Raw genomic sequence first — 27,460 nt, forward strand, 5'->3', positions numbered from 1 at the left:
GATCTGCTGATAATTTTTTTTTATTTCTCTTGAAAACAGAGTACGGATTAAATAAGGGTATTCGGTTTGTCAGTTTCAGACACTTGGGACTTTTTTTCCCTGGAGAATGGAGGGAAGGGGGGTTGGGGGAAGGGGCTCTTTTAATATGTAGGTGCTTCAGGGAGAAGCAAACCATTTCATCTGTTATTTCCACCAGAACTGATGCTTGGAGTGGGGGAAGGAGGTGAGATCAGTCACCAGCACTGTCATCAGCGTTGCCAGAGAGGTCAAGGGCGGACATCATGGAAGCAGACAGCTTGCTGGCGAGTTTATCTGAAGATGGAGAAAAATGGGCAGTCACTTGGTGGCTGGCTTGCCAACAGGAGGCCTGCAGGAGCTAGCCTACATTTACCTTGGTCTGCACCAAACTCCCAAACTGGCTCCCTAACCGCCCCCTCCCCACCCAACACTAAACAAAACAACTGGTGAGCTACTGGCAGCCACTGCTCAGCCTCACAGGAAGACCCACTTGTCTACCTATGAAATGATCACCCCAAAATAGCTTGTATCTCAGAGTGTCAGACTACTGAGCTTCAAGTATTTTTATCTCTTCCTAGTATCAAAACAGCTGTTTTCTTTTACTGTGTTGAACTTATTAGCACTCTGCCATGACCCTCAAAGCTCTCACTGCAAAGGGGCAGGATGGCAGTAGGGGCTTTGAGCCTGAATGCTCACCTCCATCCTCCAGGCACACCCTATTGTTCCTCAGGATTCCCCTCAGACATCACGTCCTCCTGGAAGCCTTCTCTGATCACCCCTACCCCACCACGACCTCCAGGCTGGGTTAGGTTCCCTCACTGTGCTTTCTATGTCTTCACAGTGATCACGTTGTGTTGCCAATGTCTGTTTTCTTGTCTCCTCCCCACTCCCCAATAAGACCAGCAGTTCAAGGGCAATTCATCTCTGTATTCCCAGGACTCAGCGTGGAACCAGGCCAAGAGCGAACGCCTATGAACATAGTCTAGTTCAAAGAACAGGGCTCATGTGATCAGTCAAATCTAGGTTTCCATTTTGGCCCCATCAAATACCTTGAGTGTGTCACTTAATGTCTCTGGGCCCCAGTTTCCTCACTTACCAAATGAGAATAAGACTTTTGCAATGAGTTAGTGAAAATTAGTATAGCATGAAGACCTAAATGGACCAGCCATACAACAGACCACCATTCAAATGAAGGGAGAAGTTCTTTTGTGAATTGATGGGGAAATATCTATAATATATATTGAGTGGAAAAATGATGTGGCACAACTATATGTTCAGGAGACTAGCCTCTGTCTACAAAAAGAGAACAAAGAATATACAGATATTTGCCTGTGTACCTATCTCAGGAATGAGATACAAGAAATTAACTGGTTGCCTCTGGAGGGATACCTGGAAGACTGGAGGACTGGAAGGAGACATTTTATTGTATATTCTTTTGTACCCTTTGGATTTTGAGTATATCGCCTATTGATTAAGTAAACATATATAGCCTGAAAGCTTCTTAACACATAGAAAGCAGGTGATAAATAAATGGTGGGTATTTGATACATAAAACTAGGCCAGGGCTTCCCTGGTGGCACAGCGGTTGAGAGTCCACCTGCCGATGCAGGGGACACGGGTTCGTGCCCCAGTCTGGGAAGATCCCACATGCCGCGGAGCAGCTGGGCCCGTGAGCCATGGCCGCTGAGCCTGCGCGTAGGGAGCCTGTGCTCTGCAACGGGAGAGGCTACAACAGTGAGAGGCCCGCGTACCGCAAAAAAAAAAAAAAAACAACAAAAAAACCCAAACTAGGCCAGTGGTTCTCCAAGTGTGGTCCCCAGAGGAGCAACATCACCACTAACTGGCAACCAGTTAGAAACACAAATCCTCAGCGCCCTGCCACCCACCCACCCAAGGTCCAATTACTCAATTAGAAACTCTGGGGGTGGGTCCCAGAAACCTGTGTTTTAATAAGCCCTCCAGGCAATTCTAATACAAGCTAAAGTTTGAGAACCACTGTGCTAGCAGGTAAGCCTCCTAACCCATCCCTGCCCCCTAACCCTGGCCTGTGGCTGGACACATAGAGATGCTCATTCAGGAGCCCCTAATTAAGGCCTCAGGTAGGTTCTTTTTGGAGCACAGGGGGGTGGTCAGGTACCCCTACCTGTACGCTTCTGGAGCTTCTTCTTATTCTTCAGGGCAGATGCCAGAGCCTGGCCCTGCTGCAGGGGGTCTGTCTCCATGATCCTCTGTAGCATCGGGCGGCGGTCCACTGGGCAGACATCCACTGAGCTGTTGTTCCTGGGGTGAAGGTCCACATTGCGCTTAGCCCACCCCATCTGATGACGGTTTGGATTGGTGCAATACCCAGTGAGATCTCCAATCTGGGGAAAGAGAGGACAACAGTGAGGTCTGGGCCCCCAGAGTACCTCCAAAGACTTCTGCAGAGGAGGCAGGGACAGGCTTGCATAAGAACAGGAGCCTTGGAGCCACACAGAACTAATAAGCTTCAAGTCTGGCTCCACCACAGACTAGCAGGTGCTTAGTTATCCTTTCAGCCACAATTTGCTCATCTGTCAAATAAGGGTGGACAGTAGGTAGCTTGCATGGCTTTTACAAGAATAAAATGAAAAAGCAGAATTACTTGTCAATGACAATTGGTATTACAATGATTCTTTGTTCAAGTGACCTTTCAAGGTCTTACTCAATTTAACAAATATGTTCTGACACCTATTTTGTGCCTAGCTCTGTATGGGGAAATGTTGGAAAAATGGCTCGCATACAGTCCCACCTTCGGGAAGCAACCAGGCTAAAGAGGAAAAATCCCAACCACACCACAAGTTAGAATGTGGTAAGTGCCCACCAAAGAAATGCAGCACAAGTGACAGAGGCTGAGGGCATGGTGGTGGTCAACATACTTCTGCTGATGGGAGGGTCATTCCTGACTGAACACTGGAAAAGCAGAGAGCATACCTGGGCACCCAAAAGGGTGTCTATTTGGCTGTAATAGAAGGTACATGTGGTCAGTAAAAGGTAATATTGACAGGAAGCTCACTATGTGCCAAGTACCTTTCTAAGCATATACATATATGTGTGTGTTATACATATACATACATATGTATATGTATACATGTACTCACACACACCTGTGTATTAACTCATTTAATCCTTGAAACAATGTCTTTGACAAACAAGGCACGTAACGTCACACAGCTAGTAAGCAGTAGAATAAATGAGAACCCAAGCAGTCAGGATTCTCTATGTATGACTACCTGCTACACTACAGTGGATAAAAGGCAAGGCTACCACACTGTACAACTATGGGGTTGCGGGGGTGGGAGGGGGCACCATTTACAATATAGCACACCTAAATGGAGTTGTGCAATCGAGTGGCCCTACTCAGGGCCCTGAACCTGAGCCTAGAATTTGCAGGATGGAGTAGGGAACTACTGCTGGTCCTTGAGGAAAAATGGTATGTTCTGGGGCTTATGGGCTCAGTGAGAAATATCAGGGGATGGCCTTAAACTCACAACTTTAAACTGATTTTCCTATAAGCACTGGCGGGACTTTCGAAACTATGTGAAGATGGGAATGGCATGATTCCTACCACTGCCCTAATGCAGGCCTCATCATCTCTTACAGAGCTCAGGCAACAGTTGCCTTCCTGGACTTTTTACCTCCACTCTGGCTCCTTTCTTTCCAACTTGATTTTTACCCCAGCCACTGGAGTGATAGTTCTAATACATAAACTTGACCATGTTGCTTCCCTGCTTAAGAAACCCTTCCAGATATTATATAGCCATCAAAAATGGAGGACAGAGGATTTCCCTGGTGGTCCAGTGGTTGAGAATCCGCCTTCCAATGCAGGGGACGTGGGTTCGATCCCCGGTCGGGGAACTGAGATCTCACATGCCATGGGGCAACTAAGCCCACGCGCCACAACTACTGAGCCCCCGCGTGCCACAACTAGAGAGAAGCCCTCGCGCTGCAACAAAGAGCCCACATACCGCAGTGAGGATCCCGTGTGCCACAACTAAGACCCGATGCAGCCAAATAAATAATTTTCTTTTTTAAAAATGAAGGACTGTTCTTTAAGTAATCATGTGGAACAATCTACAAGATGAATTTGTAAGTGAAATAAGCAATGTACAGAACAATAAAAACAGCATACGACTATTTGAATTGAAATTGATCTGTTGGGACTTCCCTGGTGGCTCAGTGGTTAAGAATCTGCCTGCCAATGCAGGGGGCATGGGTTCGAGCCCTGGTCCGGGAAGGTCCCACGTGCCGCGGAGCAACTAAGCCTGTGTGCCACAACTACTGAACCTGCGCTCTACAGCCCGCAAGCCGCAACTACTGAAGCCTGCACACTTAGAGCCCGTGCTCCACAACAAGAGAAGCCACTACAATGAGAAGCCCATGTACCGCAACGAAGAGTAGCCTCACTCACTACAACTAGAGAAAACCCGCGCACAGCAATGAAGGCCCAACACAGAAATAAATAAAGAAAGAAAGAAAGAAAGAAAATTTTTTTAAAAAGCATTGAGATAGATGTTATCTGTTTTTATGTATATGTGTGTATAAAGATGGAATAGCTCTGAAAGGACACTCAGGAGTGGGCAGGGTGGCTGGGAGAGAGAAGCAGGAGAGAGATTTACTTTTACTGTATACCCTTTACCTTTCCCTTTTTTTTTTTTTTTTGGCCACGCCACACGGCTTGTGGGATCTTAGTTCCCCGACCAGAGGTTGAACCCAGGCCCTCAGCAGTGAAAGCGTGGAGTCCTAACCACTGGACTGCCAGGGAATATCCTACCTTTTCAGTTTTATACCATGTACCTAATCAAAAAAATATCTTAAATAAAATGGGAAAAAAATTTTAAACCCTTTGCCTCCCCTCCCCCACAAAACATAACCAACTTTCAGTGTTTACCTATTACCCATGGTTTAAAGTCAAACTCAAGGCCTTCAATGATCTGACACCAGATTCATCTTTCCCCGCCTCTACCCTCACTCCAGCCACCTCAGCCCACTAGTGATTTCTGCAAAATAACACGCTCTCGCCCTTTTGGGTCTTGGCACACGCACAGGCTGAGCCCCTGACCACAGGCTGCTGCCCCCCTTGCCCAGAGAATTCCTCAACCTTCAAGACGTGGCACAAGCATCAAGGCCCGCTGGAATACTTCCCTGACCCACAGGTAGTATAGGTTAGGGCCCTTAGATCCATGCTTTCCCAACCTCTGCCCCCAACCCCAGCCTGTGTGTCTCCCATCACAGCGTAGATATCTGTGGATGAAACCACTAAACTGTGACCTCTTGAAGGGCGGCGATGGGGGACTGGCCGACGTAGAGGCTGAAACAGCCTCCAGAGATCATAGCACAGCATATCAACTTGATCCTGTAGGTGCTGGGGAGCCATGAAAGGGCAGGTGACCTTTGGGACCTGCCATATGGAACAAATGTCCAGGTGGGAGACAACTGGAAGCTTAGGCTAGGGTTACAGGAATGGTAGGAATAGAAAGAGGCCAAGAGCATCTCTTAAGATTTAGGAGGGAGAAGCCACAGACTTGGTGACTGACTGTACATAGGATCCAGGATACTAGTTAGAAGGAAGGAAGAATCAGGGTTGCCCAGGTTTGTAACTTGAACAAGCGGGTGGATAGACGGGGATCCTGTTCTCTAGGCTAGAGCTGGGCTGGGAAAGCTGCTTGAGAGAGCATGCCTCCTCCTTGGACCTGCCACTGGCTGGCAAAGGATGCACCCTGCCTAGCACCGAGGAAGCCCACAGGGTGTGAATGAACAACCCGCATCTCCCCAGTATTATAGGCGGACCTTGTGGGAGCCAGGTGGAAGGGACTGACCATTTCCCAGAGCCCAGGGTAGAGGAGAGTGTTGCCATGAAGAAAGAGAACAGGTACCTTATACACCGTGGTTTTATTTTCCATGGCATCTGCTATTTTCACCATCGGAGAATGGAGCCACTTGATCTCCATTTCAAGCGGGTCCATGTCACCCAACAGCTCATCAGATTCTCCAGTGGCCAAGCCTTTAACACAATAAATACCACTGTCAGGGCCCTGGCTCCTCCCTGCTACTAGGCCCCTGGTCAGGCCTCAGTGGAAAGGATATGTGGACGCTGCCCAGGGGAGTCAGGAGGGAAGGCTCTTTTATTCCTGCTGGGAGGCCACATGACAAAGGATTCAAGATGTGGGTTTTGCAGTAGGGTACTCGCCTGCTGGGAGCTGATCTTGAAGCCTCAGCTTCCTCATCTGGAAAATGAGAATGCCACAAGCCCTATAACAAAGGGCTGCTGTGAATCACAGCAGAGGGTGCCTGAAATGCACTGGCCTGAGACACTGCTCTGTAAATGGCAGCTACTGGGATTCCCTCCCCAGGACCGGGCCTCTCTCCCTCTCTCTCTGGTGCCTTGCCTACAGCTGGCCTCCACTGCAAACCACAAATGTGTCCATTGCCCTGGGCCCACACTACCTTCCCACCTCTTCTAAACTTTGCCCCATCCCCTTCCCTGGGCCTCTAATCCCTAATCACTCTTCAAGATTCAACACTAGGGCAACTAGGAAATTCTCACTATTAACCACTCCCTCTTCTCAATTTCTGGGACCTCAATCTTTTGCCAAAGTACATTCTCACTGCCAGAGCCCCGCTTGCCCTCACACACAGCCGGAGTCAAGCATCATCATAAAAATGTGAGCACTAATTCCTCCCAACTACCCACCAGATAGAAAAGCAAAGTTCGGAAAGAGGGCTGACTTGCCCAAAGCCACATGGGGGTAGGCAAGCCTCTTGTCCTCATTTGTAATCCAAGCACACTAAAAGGCCCAGAGAAGGAAAGCTACTGGCCCTCAAGAGAAACAGGGTAACTAGAAGCCAGGCCAGCCAAGGCTTTCTCCACTACCCCGGAGTGTCCACAGACAGGCCCAGAGAGCAAGGGCACCTTTCTTGGGCGGGGTAGAGAAGGAGCCATCAACCAGAGCTGCAGATGGTAGAGTATCTGAAGAGAACAAACTTCCTACAGGAGTTTCTGAAAGTCATACCTCTGTACCTCAACAAATAACCATCTTAATAACAGCTAATATTTACCAAGCATGTACTATATGCCAGGCAGTGTTTTTACATATCAAATAAGTCTTCACAACTATCTTATCAGGTGGGTGCTATTGTTCCCATCTTACAGATGACATCATTGGACATGGAGAGCTTAAGAACTTGTACAGCACCACACAACTAACAGAACTCAAATTTTAATCCAGGCAGTCCATTCTTTTAACCACTTAGATACTGAGTTGGGAGAATCTTCAAAACAAGGCAAGATAGCTAGTTTGAATGCCACGTCTGCCTGTCAATGACCATGCACCATTTATCAAATATCACCTTTCTGTGTCTCAGATGTCTCACCTGCCAATGCAGATAAAAGTAAAACTCTAGAAATGGACATGCAATGGCTGTGACAAAACCTAGAGCAAAATGAGAAAAGGGGTTTTTGAGAGGAGTATCTCAGTCCACTCCAGGCCTCAAGAGATGGGGAAAGGAAACTCATACTTCATAAATACCTCACCATGTTCCAGGTACTGTGCTGATTTTTTTCCTATCTACCAAGAGCCCACAACCAGCTGCCTCCCTACCCGACCCCACCCCCATATTCCCGTGACCCAGATTACAATTCTCCACCTTGTGGGAAAAGACATTAAGGTTAAAGCTAGTTAAACAGTTTTCCCCAAGCCAGAGTAGAGCCAGAGCAGGGGGAGGTCAAATGTGGGACCTGTTGTCAGGTCTGTGTGGCTCCACTAGGGCAGGACCAGGTGCCAGGCAGGCCAACCTACTCGCCCTTACTTACATTCCATGGTGTCCTCATTGGCCTGCTCAGTATCCTCAATGTCGAAGACCTCAGTCATCTCCTTAACGATCTCAGCACTGAGATGGGCAGGCAGAGTGTGGGTGGAGGGTGGGAGTGTATAGAAGCTGATCTTCCCGCTGAATTGGGAGGTGGGAAGAAATTGGTGATCTCATTAAGACAACAAATGACCAATCAAAGAGAGAATGAGTTCTCAGGTCAGAAACACTGAGGGTCAACTAGAAAACCCAGACAGTTGCTTCTGAACAAGAAGTTGAGCTGCTGGATAATCACTGGGCATAAGTTGCCAAGCAGTATGTGACCTGGTGCCTTGGACTTCCCTACCCAAGAAGCTAGGCTGCCCCGCCACTGCAGTGAACACAGATGATCCCCTTTGTGGAGCCTGACTCCCAGCAGGCTTCATCCTTACGCTTACCCCCTCCTCACCTCACCCAGTCAGCCAGGACAGCTTTGGCTGCCTGCTCCTGACTGTATATGCCCCCCTTCTTCTTCTTCCCCAAGCGGTGGGCCACTGCAGTCAGAAAGTGCTCAGTGGTCTGGAACCCAGAGACACCGTAATAGTTGGAAATCTGGTGAAGAGAGGAAGAAGAGAAATCATGAGGAAGAACGAAGGGCCCTTGGAGCAGGGTAGGGCATTAAGCAAGAGGCCCGCGTACCTCCTCCAGGTTGCAGCGCTGCAGAATGGTCTCCACTGGGGTCACAGGATCCGCCAGCTTCTGCACATGAATGCAGTTGCACAGGATGGTGCCCACCTCCGAGTTGGGTCCTGGGACAATGCCCGGGGCATCCAGCAGCCTGATGAATTTGTCCAGGTAGACCTCCTGCATGAACCTGGGGCGGGAGAAGGGAGATATGAGGACACAGGACGGTGATAAGCCCAGATGTGCCTGGCATCCTCTAGGCTCCAAGCACCCAGTTGAGAGATGGGGTGGGACAGATGGCACACAGATGAAGGTGGAGAGATGTGGGGTCTGATTCTAGTCTAGCCTCCACCACCGGGGACTGAGCTGCAGGACCACAGGCAAGCTTCTGACTCTCTGAGCCTGTTGCTTCACCGAGGAAGTGGAGCTGCTTATTCAGAGCCCAATCTTGCGTGGTGTCGGGGAGGCTTCAGGGAGCTAAGTGGGGGAAACACCCAGCTGGGTGCCTGGCCCACAGCCAGGGTGTGCCAGGTAAATGAGGGCTATTAGTGGGACTCCCATGCCCAGGGAAGAATCAAAGGCTGGTCCAAGATAAGGGACAGGGGCTGAAGGCGTGGGAGTTGGGGGAATGGTAGGGTGAAGGATCTGTGAAGTGGGGGAGCAGGCAGGTGCTTACTTGGTGACCCCAGGAACGGCTCCCACACTGCACGCACGGCTGCGCTTCAGGCTATTGATCAGGCTGCTCTTCCCAACATTGGGAAGGCCTACAAAGGAGCAGCAGATGGCTCAGGGCAGGAAGGGTCCGCGGGAATATCTGGGACAGCCTGTGTGTGGGAGGCCCAGGCAGGGGCAGTGTGACCAGGCCATGGGGAAACCAAAAAAAGAGCCTGGCCTCTTGCCTTCCCATCCAAGGCCCTGACCAACCCCCTCCATGGCCTTTCTACCCCTCTCCTCCATATGTGAGCACCCTGGCTAGACGTGTCCCTCTCTCTAGATGTGACACTCACCTCCTACCTACAAACAACCTGGGAAAGACGCTCAATGCAAGGCCTCTGTGACAAAATCCAGTGGAGGGTGGACACTGGGAAATGTTGTAAGACAGAACCATCCATCCTGGTGTATAATTCACCTGGCAGGGGGTGGGGGGAGCTCATCTCCAGATGTCAGTCTCTGAGCAGCTTTCTGCCTGTGGTGCGTGTTTTTTTGTTTGGGCATCTGTGAGCACCTCTCAGCCTATGGATGTCCTTGTCTATTTCTTCCTCACTGGGTCTCTCATTCCCACCATTCTCTTTCTCTGTGTGCTAGAACTTACATATGTACTGCTCCCTCACAGATGTGCCTGTGTATATATCCCTCGTGTACAGAAGTCTCTGTATATCTTCTGTCTCTTGGTTGTTCTCATTCTAAATACCACTGCTTTTCCCATTTCTGTCTTTCCCACTCCATCTTTTTCTCTATCGTATCTTTGTCTGTGTATCTCTGTGTATCTAAGCACCTCTTTCTCTGCCGGTTTGTCTCACTGTATCTCATTCTGGCCATTGTCCTTTCTCTCTAATTCTCCCCACCCCACCAATTCTCCCTCTTTGTAATTCCCTCTATGTCAACTCCTCTCAGCTCTTTCTGTACATGTTCCTTCTCTCCACGGGCTTGTCTCTATACATGTATGTCCTTCCATACGTGTTCCACTGTGTCTCTTTTTCTCTGTGCCTCCCTAATGCCCTGTGTCTCTATTTCTCTCTATATACATATATATCCGTCTATTCATAGACGTGTATCTGTCTCTGTGACTCTGGGGTGTGACTACGTCTGAGGGTCGAGTGTATCCAGGCACGTGTCTATCCGTGGCTCTATTTGATTGGGGAGGGGAAGCAGAGTTGGGTGAGTGTATGGGAAGAGCTTGGTCTGCATGTATTTTGCCTCTGGGTCTGTACACGTCTCCATACATGTGGATGTGTACATGTGTTTGTGGACCTGTATGTGTGCATAGGTCTGGGGGTGCATTCCTCTGTGTCTGCATCTTTGTTCCTGCCTCTTTCTATGTGTATCTCCCTCTGAATCTCTCTCTATCCCTGTGTTTTTCTCACTCATTCTTTCCTTGGGTATGCATGTCTGCCTCTCTACTTACATGGGAGGGTCTCTAGCCCTCTTACGTTTCTCTGCAAGTCTCTGTGCACACGTCTTTGTGATCATATCTCCCTCTCTCTGCATGCCTGTGTCATTCACATCTGTCTTCCCTTTCCACTCCCCACCAATCCCACCATTTGGCTTCCCAAATCTTCTGTGTCTATTCAGGTATGCAAATCTACACCTTTTTCTCAGCGTCCAGCTTCACTTCCTCTCCCTGCGGGTCTATCTCTGCCTCTCTCAATTTCCCTGTTCCCTTCCCACCAGCCTTCCCTCAGTACCCTGGGTTCCAGGTTTGAGCCTCAGCTCTGCCTTGTCTCACCCAAGGCTGAGCCCTACAATCCCTTTCCCTCCCCTGAGCCCCAGAGTTCTTATCTATGAAAAGGAGGTGTTCACCCTTCCCTCCCACAGCTCTGGTAGAATGAGATGGGGCCAACTCCAAGCCTGGCCCCGCACATTTGGTCCACGGTTCTAACGCTCAAACCACGGTGGTGATCCTGAGTATGCCTTCCCACGTCCACCTATATCCAAATGACAAATCACAAGACCCTTCCTGAACAGCTCCTCTCCTCCCCCCACAAAAGTAACATGAAGTTCCCAGAATCCTTTGCCCCAGTGAAGCCCCTGCACAAGGAAGAAGCCTGGGTCCCATGACCTCCCCCAAGGCCTTACCCACAACGCCCACACGGATATGGGTGCGCACTTCACCCAGGCGGCAATAGTTCCCCAGAACCCTCATGAGATTTTCAGCTCCAAAGCAGGCTTTGCTTTTCAGCAGTGACTCGGAGGCTTGATCCACTGGCACACTGCAGCGATTCTGGAAAATGAGGGGTATTATAGAAGAGGCATCAGGTGGGAGATGTGGTCTCAGCTCAGATTTCCAACTTTCAGGGCCGCCTCCCTGTGATCACTGAGACCCCCAGCCTGAAGCAGAGGGCTTCTCACACAGGCCCTGAATACCTGCCATTTCCCTGCTTCCACGAGGCCTATTTCCCCACTGTCTTTGCATCTCCAGTCTTCTCTGTCCCTGCCTGTCTCTTGCCTCCCTCAGCAGGGGCAGGATAGCATCGTTGCCTCTAGGCAGGCCAGGTCTGAGTTCAGCTCTGCCTCTCGCAGGCGTGTGTCTGGCAAATTCTGATTCCATTCTCTGGGCCTCAGTGAACCTCGCCTACACAATGGGGACGTTTGCCTCCCTGTCTGTGGAGAGAAGAGATAGTGCCTGGCCCACATAAAGTCTACCTTCCCTTGATTCCCCACACAGGACAAGGCCATTTCGGCCTCCATCTCCTTACTCCTGATGCTACCTCCTCTGCCTACAATGCCCTTTCAGCTCTTCTTCTGTCCTTACTTACCCACCACGGTACTTCAAAATAGGAATTGACTTAAATATCTATTAATAAGAAACAGATTAAGGAGCTATATCCTTGAAGTGGAACACAAATGAAAGAAAGCTGTTAAAAAAGGATGCTTATCACATTTTTGCCATGAAAAAGGCCAAAAAATTATAAAGGAGATATCATGTTTCTCCCAGATGGACAAAGATTTAAATGTTTAATGAGGCGAGGACCCGCGCGTCACAGGGGCACCGAGCGAGGGTGGCGGCGGGGTCGCCGGCTGAAGACTCTCTGCCCCTGAGGCCTGATCGGGCGGTCACGCCCTCCCTGGCGGCCTTCGCGCCCCCGGCAGGGCCGGTGCCCAGGCCTTCGGCTGGGGGCCTGCTGGCCCTCCGTCGGCGACCCCAGGCGTCCGTCGGTCCGTACATCCGGCGAGCTCGGCCTGCCCCGCGGGGAGGGTCGGCCGGGCCTGAGCCTCCCTCCCCGTACTCGGGAGCCGCCGCTGCAGCGTGGTTTATTGACAATCATTTAACGTGCTGAAGAGTGCTGGTGAGCCAGCACGGTAGCTAATGCAGCAAAGAAGAACAGATGCAGATATCTTTTTTTTAAATAAATAAATAAAAAATAAATGTTGAATGATATCAAATGTTGGCAAGGGTGTAGGGAAATAAGCCCTCTCACACATTCATCTATCCCATTAGTGGGAAGATAAACTGGTACAGCCACTGAGGGGTAGGGGTGGAGGAGGTGGGGTGCTGGGGAGCAAGTTGTCAGTGACTAGGAAAATGTAAAATGCAAAAAGCCTATGACCCAGCCACTCTACCTCTCAGTGCCCAACCTACACAAACACTTGCCCACTAGCCAAGACGTGTAAGAATACATGTTGTAGTACTGGTTATAATAATAAAAAAAATTGGAAACTAATTTTATTTAGCATCAAAAAGGTAGAACTCTATAGAAAGATCTTCAAGGGAAAAAAAAAAAAAAACGCAGGATGACATATATGATACTCACAAACACTATTTTCTCTTTATAAACACATCCACATATAATATAAAGCACAGAAAAATATCTAGAAGGATACACACCAAACTAACAATGGTGGTTGCTTCTGGGTATAGATAAAGGAGATTGGAATTAGACGTACCAGCGTAAGGATATTCAAGCTTCATCTATACGGTTGACCCTTGAACAACACGGGCTTGAACAGCACAGGTCCATTTATATGCAAATTTTTTCACTAGTAAATACTACAGTACTACATGATTCGCAGTTGGTTGAATCTGCAGATACAGAACTGCAGATATGCAGGGCCAACTATAAGTTATACAGATTTTCCACTGTGCAGAAGGTGGATGTCCCTAACCCCTGTTTAGTTCAAGGGTCAACCGTAATTGTTTTTATTTTTTCTACTTTATTTTTTTAAATAAATAAGTTTTATACCTGGTGCAAAACTGAAAAAACAAATGTCCCCCAGGACCCAGTTTCTCTCCATCAAAGCAACAAATGTTTCTGTATACTTTAATATCTTACATTGAAAACACATTTCTATGTTAATGATATAATTAGAAAACAGTGTAGCCCCAGGCTACCCTGAAAGAGGCTAGATGTCCCTGGCCCCAGCTTACCAGGTTTTTGACCTGATGCTGGGTGCTGGCCTTGAAAGCCACGATTGGCAGCTCATTCCGAAGGTATTCCAGCCACTTCTCCACAACCTCCTTGGGGACCAGGTCTGGGGAAAATAGGAACAGAGAGGACTGGAAAGGAGAACATCACCTCGATGGCTCACTCCAAAGATTCAGCCACCCACATCCAAGACTTGGCCCGCCTCCTGCCAACAGATACCTCCCTAGCACTCACAGTCCCTGTCCAGTCCCCAGGTTAGAGTTAGAAAGGACAGTCTAGTCTAGGGGACCAGTTGGCCCTCCCTGAGGAGACCTCTGTTTCCTCAAGGAGAATGGGTAACCAGCTGTATGGTCCTAGATGCCCTCCTTCCAGACCAGGGGGCCCAGGGTACCAGAGGCCTCCCAAAGATTGTGCTTCCCATCCCCTCCCTAGATCATTCTAGGTTGCGCCAAATGTCAAGAATAACCTTGACAAAAATGCCTACCATTTATGAAGAACTGAACATGTATGTACCAAGCACTTTATCATTAATTCTCCAACAATCCTGTGAGATTGGGACAATCACAGCCCATTTTACACCTAGAGAAACAGAAGCTCTCAGGTGACACGACTTGTCCAAGATCCCAGAGAAAACAGACAGCAAAACTGGGATGAGACCCAGACCTGAGTGACTCGTGAGCTGATGTGCTCTTCTGCCCCAGTGTCTGGGTTCCAGCTTGGGAGAAAAGAGGAACTCTCCAGGGTTGGCCAGTCACAGATAAAGCTCAAAATGGCAAAAACAGGGGACTGAAAGGCAGACAGGCTTTAACTCCATTCCCAACTTCTGCTGCACTGTGTGTGTGGTGTGTGTGTGTTTAGACAAGTGACCTCACCTCTCAAATCCCTGGCTTTAAAAACTCGAACAAGAATTCCTATCTTGCACAACTGTTATGGATACCACTGAGTTGCTGAGTGTCAGGGTCTGGGCCAAGCTAGTTTTTCAACAAGGCCTGGCCCCTGCCTTGCCTTACCCAATACTGTCCAACACCCACCAATCTTGTTCAAGACCAGGACCAGCTTCTTGTTGCCTTCTGCCCGCAGGACAGTCTCCTCCATTTGGAAGCAGCGGCAGCCCAATGGGTCCCTGGCATCCAGGACTTCTAGAATCACATCAGAGTATTCCACAACCTGCAGGACAGGGAATGAGGGATGAAGGCAGGGAAAGAACTGGGTAGCAATCAACAGGCCCATGAAAGAAGAGGCCTCCATCTTAGGAAAAACAGAAGCAGAGAGGAGACAGGACTGGATTGATGCCCTCCCTAAAGGGCCTTAAGAAGTGCGCCCCCAGAACTTCCCTGGTGTCGCAGTGGTTAAGAATCCGCCTGCCAATGCAGGGGACACGGGTTCAAGCCCTGGTCCAGGAAGATCCCACATGCTGCAGAGCAACTAAGCCAGAGCACTACAACTACTGAGCCTGCGCTCTAGAGCCCACAAGCCACAACTACTGAGCCCGTGTGCCACAACTACTGAAGCCCGCATGCCTAGAGTCTGTGCTCTGCAATAACAGAAGCCAGCACAATGAGAAGCCCACGCACTGCAACGAAGAGCAGCCCCCGCTCGCTACAACTAGAGAAAGCCCACGCACAGCAACAAAGACCCAATGCAGTCAAAAAATAAATAAATGAATAAAAATTTTAAAAAAAAGAAATGGGCCTCCATACCTTACGGAACTCCTTGTAATAAGCCTTCCTTGTGGCCTCATCATCCAACTGAGGAAACATATTTAATTCCTCCAAAACTTCCTCCTAAAGGGAAAAAAAGACAATGGTCCAGGGGAGGAAAGAGAGTGAGAGCTGTCTTTGGCAACCATGGGAGGCTGGGAGAGCCATGTGAGTCCCAACCCACCAAAGAGCAGCTTGTATCAGCGAACAAAGCCAGGAACTAGAAGAAGAAAGGACAGACCCACGTGGTCCATGTGTGTGCCTATTTGTAAGTCTGTGTTCGAGCACCAGCTAGAGGCCTGGGATTGCACCTGAGTGTATAAGGGAGGAGTGTAAGAGGGAGGTATAAGTGAGAAAAACAATCTATGGGGAATGTGGGATGGAGGAAGCAAAATGTGTACTTTATATTAGAAAAGGAACTTTGAGTTGGAAAGTATATATTCTGTGAGATGAGAATATATGCCAGAAAGGCAGTAAGAAGTCCTAGAAGGAAGACTCTTCTCTTAACTTTCCCCTCATGTTCTCACTCCTTCTCCCCCCCCGTCCCCTAGTCCAACGCCTCCCCACTCCCAGACCCCAGTCTTTGGGTTCCAGCTTGGGAGAAAGGACCTAACCAGGGTTGTCCAGTCACAGATAAGGCTCTTCACCTCCCTCTCACCCTCCCTCCATGTCCCTACTGTTTTCTGTCCTCTCTGAACTGATTCCCTACTCCCCCTCCAACAATCTCACACCCTTCCTCTTTCCTTTTCACAGATCAATGGCAAAAGATGCTTTTGAGCAAACCCACACCAGTCCTACCCAGGGGCAAAGACTGCTCTCTTACCTCGCGCTCAAACTCCTCCTGGCGTCGCAGGACATCCTGACAATAGCTTTCAATGGTCCTGTGTCGGTGTTTCTCTTGCTCCCGGGCAGCCTGCTGCTTCTCCCTCATCTCCTCAACCTAACAAGTGAATGCACACCAGGGCTGTAGCTGACTAGGTCTGCAGTCTAAAGGAGGGATGGAAGACCAAGAGTAACAGGGAGCAGGTGACAGAGGGAGAAAACAGTGTGACATGGCACAGGTGGGAGGAGCAGGGATACAGGAAGGGAGAAGATATGACAGCAAGAGATAAGGGGTTTGAGAGAAAGAAAAAGACAAAGAGATGAAGGAAGGGAAAGCATGGCAGACACTCATACAAGGAAGGTGTATGAAGCTGAGAGAGAATGTGTTCTAGGTAGCGGGAAGCACTTAAGACCAGAGAGGAAAAGAAAACAAGGTCCTGGGATGCTCCATCATTTACAGAGCAGCAAAAGAGACTGCAGAAAAGAAAGAAGGACATTCAGGAGAGTGAGATGACAGGAAAGCCAAAGTGAGAGTGTTTCAAAAAAAAAAATCATGGTCCGAAATGCTGAGAATTTGAATAAGATGAGGGAAGAAAGCTATCCATGAGTCTGATATCAGAGAACATGCTGGTGAAGCTGGCAGGGGTCATTCCAGTGGAGCAATGAGAACATAAACCAGACAGCCATGGACTGGGAAGTGAGCAAATGGAGACACTAAATCAAGTATCAAGGCAACCGCCCTCTCTTCCCCTTTCCACAAACAGCCTCTAACAACCCTAACAGTTCTGGCCTTTGCCTCTCAACATTTCTGTGGACCTGGCAGTCAAGCCAGGCCCTCTCTTTCCAAGGGAAAGGGCTTACCCTCTTCTTCTTTAATTCAGCCTCCCGACTGGCATGATCATTGGAGTGAACAGACTGGGGAGCGGAGGCCACTTTGGTGGCTGCTTTCTTCCCATTCTGCTTTGCAGGCTGGTCACCACACAACAGGGAAAAAATGAACAGACCTAATGAACCCATGGAAATCACCCTTCCCAGTGGGTGTTAAAGCTGCTCAGAAGTGTAGTTGTTGGGGGAAAGAGGAGAGAAGCAAACAAAAAGGGCTCTGTCCCCAGAGGTCTGCCCATCTGACTAGAGAGAGACCCTTCTTCCCCTAGCCAGGCAGGGACGTTGCAGCCCTTGGAACAACAGTAACAGCATCACCTAGGCACTTGTTAGAAATACCAATTATCAGATGCCAAGACAGACCTACCAAATCAGAAACGCAAGGGTAGAGCCCAGCAATCTGTGTTTTAACCAGCCCTCCAGGTGATTCTGGAGGGCTAGTTAAAGTTTGAGAACCGCTGCTCTGACCCAAGTCCTACTTGTCCACAACTTTCTCAGCAGGACCAGGAGATCCAGGAGCTGGGGCCAAAGACTGTTTGAACCTCCCTCCTCTCCATGAGCAATAGGGACTTGGGAATTAGATAGACTCAAGTCCTAGCTGTGCTACCTTGAACCTAAGAACTTTCTCACTGAGGCTGTTTCTTCATCTAAAAAATAGGATGATGACAATCCCTAACCAAGGTAAACCAAGCACAAGGCAGTATATGGCTTGTGGTGGGAACTTAATAAATGCTGCTGCTTCTCTGCTGAAGCCACCCTGAGAGGGAGGGAAAGCCAGATCTACTGATTCCAGTGCAGTGCTCTATTTGGAGTCACCCAATATCTACCTGGTTTTGTGGGCCTCTTCTAGGGTGGGTAACCTGTTCCTGACCTTGTCACCAACAATGGGTATACCTTACCTGAGCGTGGAACCAACTTACCTTCTTGCAGCCTTTGGAACTTTTACCTGGCTTTTTATTTTCTAAAGAAAAAAAAAAACCGCCATCATCCACCTACCCAACATTTGTTGAACCTTAATGGAGGTCAGGCCACACTGGGAACCTAAAGAGGCCTCAGACACCATGTCTGTCTAGGCACACAGGACAGACACGGAGCTGGCAGCAACAGTGTCAGAGGAGGTACTGGATACAAATGTTTGGGGTATTCAGTGCAAACTGAAACAATTCTTAAGGGAATCCTGTGAAGAGAGCAACTTGAATGTGTGCTTCTGACTCCTCTTTCTCTCTTCCAACTCTAGCTGGGGCAGCTCAACAATTTTGGCACCAGGCTGAGGTGGGGGGCTGGTAGCATGGGAAAGTGATCTGAGGGTTAGAGTTAGGGACCCTGGTTAGGGACTCTGAGGAGTCCCAGCCAGCTAAGCCAGAGGAGATGCCCTCAACACATGGGGAGAGAACTGTCCCTTCCTGCTGACCCTGCTCATGTCATTGCCTCCAAAGGGAATTGCGCTACACAGCTAAACTGCAACCTCCCTTTGATTTAAGGGGGAGAGAGTTCACCTTCTACAATCACGCCTTAACAAAGCCCAGGAACTTAAGGGGCCTCTTCCCACTTCAATGAGGAGTCCCGTCTGTCATCTCCTTCACAGCTGGCCTCTCAGAAAGAATGGTTTCCCTTAATTCTCACCATTTGCAAGGGAGCTAAAGGAATTCTTAGAGGGGGAGGTTCTGGAAGGTCAGGATATATGCTACAGACAAACATAGGAGCAGCTTGAGATTATCAGAGAACAGGCTCCCCAATCACACTAGGTGGTTCACACCAAAGCAGAGTTAATGTAGGAAACAGAGGATTTAAATACTACTGCAGGACTTCCCTGGTGGCACAGTGGTTAAGAATCCACCTGCCAACGCAGGGGACACAGGTTCGAGCCCTGGTCTGGGAAGATCCCACATGCTGCGGAGCAACTGAGGCCGTGTGCCACAACTACTAAGTCTGTGCCCTAGAGCCCATGCTCTGCAACAAGAGAAGCCACCGCAATGAGAAGCCCGCACACCACAACGAAGAGTAGCCCCCACTTGCTGCAACCAGAGAGTAGCCCCCACTTGCCGCAACCAGAGAGAAGCCCGTGCGAGGCAACAAAGACCCAACACAGCCAAAAAAAATTTTTTTCATAAATTAATTAAATAAATAAATACTACTGCAAGTTCTTAAAGAGATTCAAGAAGATATTTCAAATGAACTGTGTGAGAAAAAGATTCCCAAAATTTGATATTGAATAAAAATTCAATTGATGTAGTGAAAAAAAAGAACAGACATCACTAATAACCAAATTAATAAGCTAGAAGGTCAAGGGAAGAGCTTGCTTAAAACAGGACAAAAATACAAAGAAAAGTAAAAACAGGGGCTTCCCTAGTGGCGCAGTGGTTGGGAGTCCTCCTGCCGGTGCAGGGAACTCGGGTTCGGGCCCTGGTCCGGGAGAATCCCACATGCCCCGGAGCGGCTGAGCCTGAGAGCCACAACTGCTGGGCCCGCGTGCCACAACTTAAAAAAAAAAAAAAAAAGTAAAAACAGAAAATGGAGAATGGACTCAGGAGAGCTAGTACCTAAATTAACAGGAGTTCCGGAAAGAGAAAAGATACAAATGGAGAAGCAATTATTTTTTAAAATAATAGATGAAAGTTTCCCAAGTTGAAAACAGGATTGAGGCTTCAGACTAGAAAGGCGCATGGAGCATCAAGATTAACAAAAAAGACATATGCCCTGGGCATACACTGTCGAAATTTCTGAACTCCAAGGATAAAGAGAAAATCTTGTAAACTTCCAAATAGAAGGCATTCCCAACAAAGGTGAGAGAAGCAGACAGCCTTCTCAAATCCACAATTCTGAACACTTAAGACAGAAGAATAACCATTACAAAGTACTGAGACAAGGGACCGTGTTCCAAGCTAAATTCCTATAACTGATCAATATATCACTCTTACGTGAAGGTAAAAGACAGACGTGCAAAGATTACCACCTGTGTTCCCTTTCTGGTAAAACTACTTGAGGAAGTATACCAGCAAAAATAAGCATAAAATCATGCTAAAGGTCTCACTTTGGAAGAGTAGGGCAAAAATAATTATTTAACTTTGGTAAAGTGATAGAAAAATTTAGTTATGCTTGATATAAATACAAATGCAATTACCAACATAATTTTAAGTCCTGGTGGAGGATTTTTTTAACTTGTTAAACTTTTTAAAAGTAATAAGGGAATAAGAAGAAACAAACAAAAAATATAAAATAAGATGGTAAAAATCAGACCAAACAATATTAGTTATCAAAATGAATGTGAATGGGCCGAATTTCCCCATAACAAAAAAAATAATCAGATCCCAAGTCTTCCAAAGTACTCATGTTGCAATGAAAAGAATGTGAGGTTTGGAAGGAACCAGGTCTGGCCATTTTACTCAACAATTTCCATCAGCCTAATTTCCCTGGAAAATGAGGGCCTGCACTGGATACAGGCACACGATGAAAGAAGATACATCACTTAAAGTGGGGAAAAACATCTGCTTCAGAGAGAAGGAGGGGGGAGGAGAAGCGAGGAAGAGGGTAGGGGTGCAGTCACCACTCATAACACTGCAACACCCAGGAGCCACTGTTACTGTTTTTTAATAGCTTCAGAGAGAAAACAGCTACCATTTTTTAGCCAGCCATACCTAGGTTCCTGTTCTGGCTCAATACCTACCTAGCTATATGACCTTGAAGAATTTCCTTAAATCTCTCTGACCACCAATATCTCCATCCACCAACTCTCATATCAATACTCAAAGGTGGATCTCTCCATTCATCCATCATCTCCCATACTCTCACCCCACTACATCCCTGTATCCCCAGCCTGGCAGTGACTCTGCCCCCATCCTCCATCTACCCTGCATCCGACTTCCCACTATGCTCTCTGAAACTCCCACTTGGGAGATCAGCACTCCCCTAATTCTTCCATCTTTTCTTGGGAACAATTCCTCAAACTCCTGCCTTAATAGAGACTCAGCTCTCCCCTGAGGACACTGCTTCACCTGCAGACCTGAAAGGTGGCTATTAGTTTATATGAACATGAATACCTTGGAGCCAGTAGGTGCAGGAGGTATCTTGCAGACTCACCACTGCCAAACCAATTTCTCCCCCTTGTTAAAAAAGAGGGGGACGGGGGGAATCCTGCTTTTTTTTGAGACTGCTGCTATGCCTGTCACCTATGAGTCACTTTTCCTCTTTTATTGAAGCACCTAGCTCATAGCTTTTTTTTTCTTAATTATTTTTTTTTAATTTTTGGCTGCATTGGGTCTTCGTTGCTGCACGTGGGCTTTCTCTAGTTGCGGCGAGCGGAGGCTACTCTTCACTGTGGTGCACAGGCTTCTCATTGCGGTGGCTCCTCTTGTTGCAGAACAGGGGCTCTAGGTGAACGGGCTTCAGTAGTTGCAGCATGTGGGCTCAGCAGTTGGGGCACACGGGCCCTAGAGCGCACAGGCTTCGGTAGTTGTGGCACGTGGGCTCTAGAGTGCAGGCTCAGTAGTTGTGGTGCACAGGCTTAGTTGCTCCGCGGCATGTGGGAATCTTCCCGGACCAGGGATTGAACCTGTGTCCCCTGCACTGGCAGGCGGATTCTTAACCACTGCGCCACCAGGGAAGTCCATAGCTTTACTTTCAACTGAACTCCTGCCATCATCAACCTGGGCAACTTTGGTGATCACTGGGCCCCTTCCAACTCTCAGGTTTCCCACTTCCTTGACATCCCCATTCCATGTAGCCACCTGCCCACCCATTGCTATGGTGACATCTCTGATCATCATCTATAACTGCTTGTACTTCAGAAAGCAATCTCAGACACCCCTCTCAACTATCTTCAAGCACATTTGTTCAACCTCCTAGAGACTTCCAAAACACTGGCGCCACTCCGTTCTTTATTCAAAGGCCACCCTATTTCCCTCCCTGTGCAGCTTACATTCCAGTCTGTCATTACGATGGATTACATACCTGTGCCAGCAATCGCTGATGGTTGTAAATCTTTTAAATGATAAAACATACCCTGGGCCTCCCTGGTGGCGCGGTGGTTGGGAGTCCGCCTGCCGATGCAGGGGATCCGGGTTCGTGCCCCGGTCTGGGAGGATCCCATATGCCGCGGAGCAGCTGGGCCCCTGAGCCATGGCCGCTGAGCCTGCGCGTCCGGAGCCTGTGCCCCGCAACGGGAGAGGCCGCAGCAGTGAGAGGCCCGCGTACCGCAAAAAAAAAAAAAAAAAAAAAAAACACATACCCTCCTTTTTAATAGCCATTCAAAAACGTACAACAGTTGAAACTGTATCTGAACACTCTTTCTAGGTCTTCTCAATAACCTTCTCAGATTTAATCATTATCATTACCATTTGGGTCCAAGGTATCTCTAGCCCAGGGTGTAGGGAGCTGCACCATGAAGCACCTCGCCCATCTTCTGCTGCAATCATCCTAGTTAGTCTGATCAAGACTTCAGTTGCAATTTAACAGTGAAAGTCTTTGTTTTGTGTGCACATGTAAAGTTTTTCTATTTAATTTAATGGTCACCATTTTCCCACTAATGCAGATATGTATGATTGTTCTTTAACAGGTAATACAGTCATATGGTTCCAAAGTAAAACCATGTCAGATGTAGAAAACAAACTTATGGTCACCAGTGGGGAAAGGGAGGGAGATAAACTGGGAGGTTGGGACTAACATATACACACTACTATATATAAAATAGATAACTAATGACCTACTGTATAGCACAGAGAACTCTACTCAATACTCTGTAATGGCCTACGTTGGAAAAGAATCTAAAAAGGAGTGGATATATGTATAAGTATAACTGATTTACTTTGCTGTACACCTGAAACTAACACAACATTGTAAAGCAACTATACTCCAATAAAAATTATGAAAAATAAATAAATAAAAATAAAACCATGTATTCTGAGAGATCTCCCTCCCACACTTGTCCCTAGCCACTGCAGTCCCCTCACCACAAGAAACCACTTTATTAGTTTGTCATGCATCATTCAGTTTCTTTATGCAAATACAAATATATATTCTTATTTCCTTCCATTTTCTCCCAGGAAAGGAAACATACTATGTACTCCTGTCAGCAACATGCTTTTTTCACTTAACAAATCCTGGAGATCTTTCCATCTAACAGTTTTTCCATATAATAGTCTTTCCATATACTACTTCCTCATTTTTTTAAACTCCCAGGGTTCCTTTGTATGCATATACTCTATTTCACCAGGTAATTATTGTTTTTCATCACTATTAATAATTCTATTACCAATAAAAATTAATTTAAAAATAATAATTCTATTATTATCTTGTATTTGATATTCTTAAATAGAGTATAACTAATTTTGTTCACTTTTCTTGTGTTGCGTGAAAAAATGATTATTTGCTTTTGGTATTAACATAACCAAAGTCTGATTCTTGATGAAATTTTTATGATTATATAAAGTACATCAATTTTTTTTTCACCAAGCCCTACATAGGCAGGGCCACAATTCACACAGAATACAAGGCCACTGGGTTGCACAATTCTCATCCAGTCTATCCTGTGTGCTATCCAAATGTTATCATTTTCTGCTTGGGCTATAGCAGGATAAAGGCAGGGAAGCACAGAACCAGACCTGTCCTACTGCCTTTGCCTTCCCTCTTATAAGGAAGAGTCCATGCATCACATTTGTCTTCTCCCTCTAGGCTGTAAGCATCATGGTGGGAGGAGGGGGGGGGATTGAGTTAGCACTACTAATTGAGACATTCTAGTGCCTGGCATACAGTAAGTGCCAAATAGCTATGCCTGGTCATGCTGGGCCCTTGGGACACAAAGATGAACCAGATGTCAGTGAGCAGTTAACAGTGTTGTGAAAGAGACAGCCCCAATCATAGAGTCAACAGCCCTGGTTCCTGTGGGTACACAGACAAGTGGAAACCAAGGGAGGAGGTTAACAAGAGGGATTCCCAGAGGAAATGATGTATAAGTTGAAATCCGAAAAACAAGCAAGAGTTATCCCGTTAAAGGATGAGAAGGAAAGGGAAAGAGTCCTGAAGGCAGAAAGAACAGCAATTTATCCACACTGTCTGTTTTATAGGGGAGAAAAATCCAAAGCTCAAGAGAGGTCAGACAATAATTCAGTGGCAGACAGTGTATGTATCCTCTGAGGGGCTAAACTCCAAAGAGAAGTGAAGGCTGAATCTTTAAAGCTAATACTTACAGAGCGCTAATTATGTGCCAGGCACTGTTCTAAGTGTTCTACCTACTTTAATTCATTAAATCCTCACAACAACACTGTTAGGCAAATACTATTAAGTAGGAACTATTTTTACCTCTTCCCCCACTAGACTGAAGGTAAGTAACTTGCCCAAGGCCACACAAGTAATAAGTGAAAGAGCTGAGATTCAAACTCAGTCTGGCTCCAGAGTCCATGCTCTTAACCACTAGTACAATCTATGATACCAACTTGAAGGTACAACTTATAAAGAAAAATGCTAGGCTGTGTTGGGGTTATAGGCAGTGTAATACGGTATTTACTGCTATTCACCTGCAGTCTCTTTGTCAAGTCACTTAACCTTGCTGAGCCTCAGTTTCCTTATCTGTAAAATGGGTATGGGGGATAAGGGGAGCTGCACCTCAGAAGGAAGTTGGGAAGACAACAATAATACCATACGTAAAAGACAGACTGAATGATCTGTTTCATACTGGGCAAATTTTTTTTTTTTTTTTTTTTTTTTTTTGCGGTACGCGGGCCTCTCACTGTTGTGGCCTCTCCCGTTGCAGAGCACAGGCTCCGGACGCGCAGGCTCAGCGGCCATGGCTCACGGGCCCAGCTGCTCCGCGGCATGTGGGATCTTCCCGGACCGGGGCACGAACCCGTGTCCCCTGCATCGGCAGGCGGACTCTCAACCACTGCACCCCCAGAGAAGCCCCATACTGGACAATTTTTTAAATACTATGAATATTCATTAAAGCTTAGGATTGGGAAGGAGTGGTAAAAGAAACTCACTGTGTCTAAGTTTCATCATGATGACTAGCTTGAAAGCAGGTAGATTCAAATCTGCAGGCTTTTTTTTTCCTGTTGGAATGGGAGAAGAACCAATGTGAAGACAGAGAGTGGAACCACAATGCTATAAGCCCCTTCTGAGCCCCCTGAAGGCAAAATAAAATGTTAAAGAACATGATAAGGAAGCCCTAACAATTAGAGGAATCTGAGAGAAGGGGTTATACTGGAGCTGGCGCCTGGTATGGCTGAGTATAATGAATTATAATAATAATATTACAGGGAAGGTAGTGTCACACTACCCAAAGGGAAATTAGGTCTAAATCTGTCTTCCTGGGTGGAGTCAGTGCCTCAATGCATCAGATATGATACCCTAGGTAAGGGACTAGCACTAAACCTCTCTAAGGGGAGAGGGGTACGCAAGGAGAATCTGTTTCTACATAGGGTATTAACTGCACCTCTTTTCCCCAAATAGGGCATCCTATGTCTCATTTACCCTGGAAGTGGGAGGGAAAGACATATCCCAGGAATCTACCCTGGGGAAAAGGGACCTCAGAATAGGGCTTTTTATCTGTATGTCTATGCGGACTGAGGTCAGTGCAAAATCTTGGGGGAGGGGGGAAAAATGTGCACCTGTATGTATGGCTGGGGTCTGTTCCTTGGTGACAGGGGGGAGGAGGGCAGGATGCCTTTTGTCACTCTACTCCAGGATACAGAGGGACTAGATAAACCGGCACAGTGGCTGTGTGCATCTCCGCTGCATGGGAGAGCAACACAAGTCTGTACATCTGTAAGTTGTGCAGGGACAGGGGCTGGGGGGTACTTTGAGTCGCTTTTCGCTAGGGAGGGCCATGAGATGGGACTGATATACCGATCTCCACTACAAAGTGACATTAGTGCCATGCTAACAAAGGGGGGAATTATGCAGCTTTGCAATGAATGGGGTCTGCACCTTGCCTGCAGTGGGTTACTCTAGCCCCTTCCACGGGAGATGGGATGGGGCACGATCTGTTTATCTTGTGTACGGGTTGAAGTCAGCAGTGTGTTAATATTGAAGGAAAAGGACCTCTGGTTCTCTGCACGGGGGAGGGGGGAATGCAGCTATACATTCAATGGAATGGCCCTTACAGTAGGTGGTGGGGGGGGTGGTTCCTGTGGTTATTTTTCCTGGATAGGGAGAAAAAGATCTGAGCTCCTCTACCTCGGATAAGGGGGGAGCCCACATGCACACACTATATGGGGTGATCAGTGATGTCACTGCTTCTCAACATTGGAGGGCACCTCTCTGCTCCCTTGGGGTCTCTCCTTTCCTACAGTTGGTGATTCTAAATCCTTGGGGAAGGGAGGAGAGGAGGGATGATCTGTGTCTACGTAAAAAAGAGAATAAATCTGAGCCCTTCTTCCCCGGGGACCCCAGGAGAGGCAGTTCTGACTGTCTCTTCGTGGGTTAAGGTCTCCTGTTGTTTGCTGCAGGGCATTTTTGGTGGGTAAAGCCTTTACAAATTCAGTAAGCCAGCGTCTGGGGAGGAGGTGGTGAGATCTGATTTTCCATAATGGGGACTCACTCTAGCCTAGAAGGGGTAAATCTCCGTGCTTCTCTGTGGGATGAGACTTGTGCCTACAAACACTTAGGGAGGGGTGGTCTACCACCTCTGCAGGAGTGGGGGCGGGACACTGGTCAATTAGTTACACGGGGGCGAGGTAGGGAGGTCTCTAGGTCTTGACGCTAAGGGAAGGAGGCTCACTCCTCTATATATTAAAATTTCGGAGCTCCTCTATTCTGGTGGTCGGGCGGGGGTGGGGGTAAATACATCAAAGCCTCTGCCTAAGGGAAAAGGTGCGCGCCGAGGCGGATCTGTGTGCCTTAGCGCCGGTAGAAATCTGCGCCGTTAAGCCTCGTGAGAAGGGAGATGTGTCTCTTTATGGGTGGGGTCGATGTCGCCACACCTTCGGGGTGTCCACGCCCGTCTACACCGGGAAAATACGGAATGGAACCTCACTACCCTAAAAGGAGGAGGGCACTCTACGCTTCTCCACACAAGTGGGGTCTGTAACTCTCCATACAGTGTGTCCAGGGGTCTACACCTGTCCAGATGAGGTGCGTCCGTGCCCCTCACCCCGCAAGAATGTGTTTGGGCGCATGTCCACAGGCCGAGCAATCCCTGCCTCTCATCCGGGCCCTTCTACCCTGGAAGGAACCCGACTCTTCACCTCTCTATTCCAGGGCAGAGGGCGCCTCGGGTTTCACCTGAAATAGTTGATCCTTTCCGCGCGGCCGGCTGGGTGAGCGCTCACCACGAAAAAAGAGAGTCGTGTCTTACCTCCACTTCCGGCGGAGATCTGAGAAGAGAAGTCGGCACAACACTGTCGGCGCTCGCGGCATTAGACTACGACTTCCGGATCCCAGCCTCACTGTGCGCGTACCCGGGGGCGGGGCTTAGGATTGACGGCTCGCTCCCTCCCGTCCCTTCCCCGGGGCCGCGCTGGCCCCGCCTCCCGG

At 48.0% G+C, this 27,460-nt stretch overlaps 1 protein-coding gene across 3 annotated transcripts; it reads right to left on the reverse strand.

Annotated features, from left to right (window-relative positions):
• GNL3L (G protein nucleolar 3 like) lies at window positions 1–27,386 on the reverse strand. Of its 3 annotated transcripts, none has more exons than XM_081221690.1 (16): window positions 27,282–27,386; window positions 24,967–25,035; window positions 17,917–17,957; window positions 16,976–17,083; window positions 16,116–16,232; window positions 15,293–15,376; window positions 14,624–14,759; window positions 13,595–13,698; window positions 11,305–11,449; window positions 9,185–9,272; window positions 8,524–8,698; window positions 8,294–8,436; window positions 7,850–7,986; window positions 5,913–6,040; window positions 2,162–2,381; window positions 1–312 (listed from the first exon to the last, which is right to left on the reverse strand). In XM_081221690.1, exons 2-16 carry the CDS (start codon window positions 24,983–24,985, stop codon window positions 230–232), a joined length of 1,728 nt encoding a protein of 575 aa, XP_081077816.1. In that variant the 5' UTR covers window positions 24,986–25,035; window positions 27,282–27,386; the 3' UTR covers window positions 1–229. The 3 variants fall into 3 exon arrangements, with proteins under 3 accessions (XP_081077816.1, XP_081077814.1, XP_081077815.1); XM_081221688.1 differs by having other exon boundaries at window positions 14,603–14,759; XM_081221689.1 differs by lacking the exon at window positions 27,282–27,386 and adding an exon at window positions 27,209–27,278 and having other exon boundaries at window positions 14,603–14,759.
• Between the last annotated feature and the right edge of the window lie 74 nt (window positions 27,387–27,460).

The sequence above is a fragment of the Mesoplodon bidens genome, assembly GCF_964165515.1.
Source record: "Mesoplodon bidens genome assembly, chromosome: X".
NCBI lineage: Eukaryota > Metazoa > Chordata > Mammalia > Artiodactyla > Ziphiidae > Mesoplodon > Mesoplodon bidens.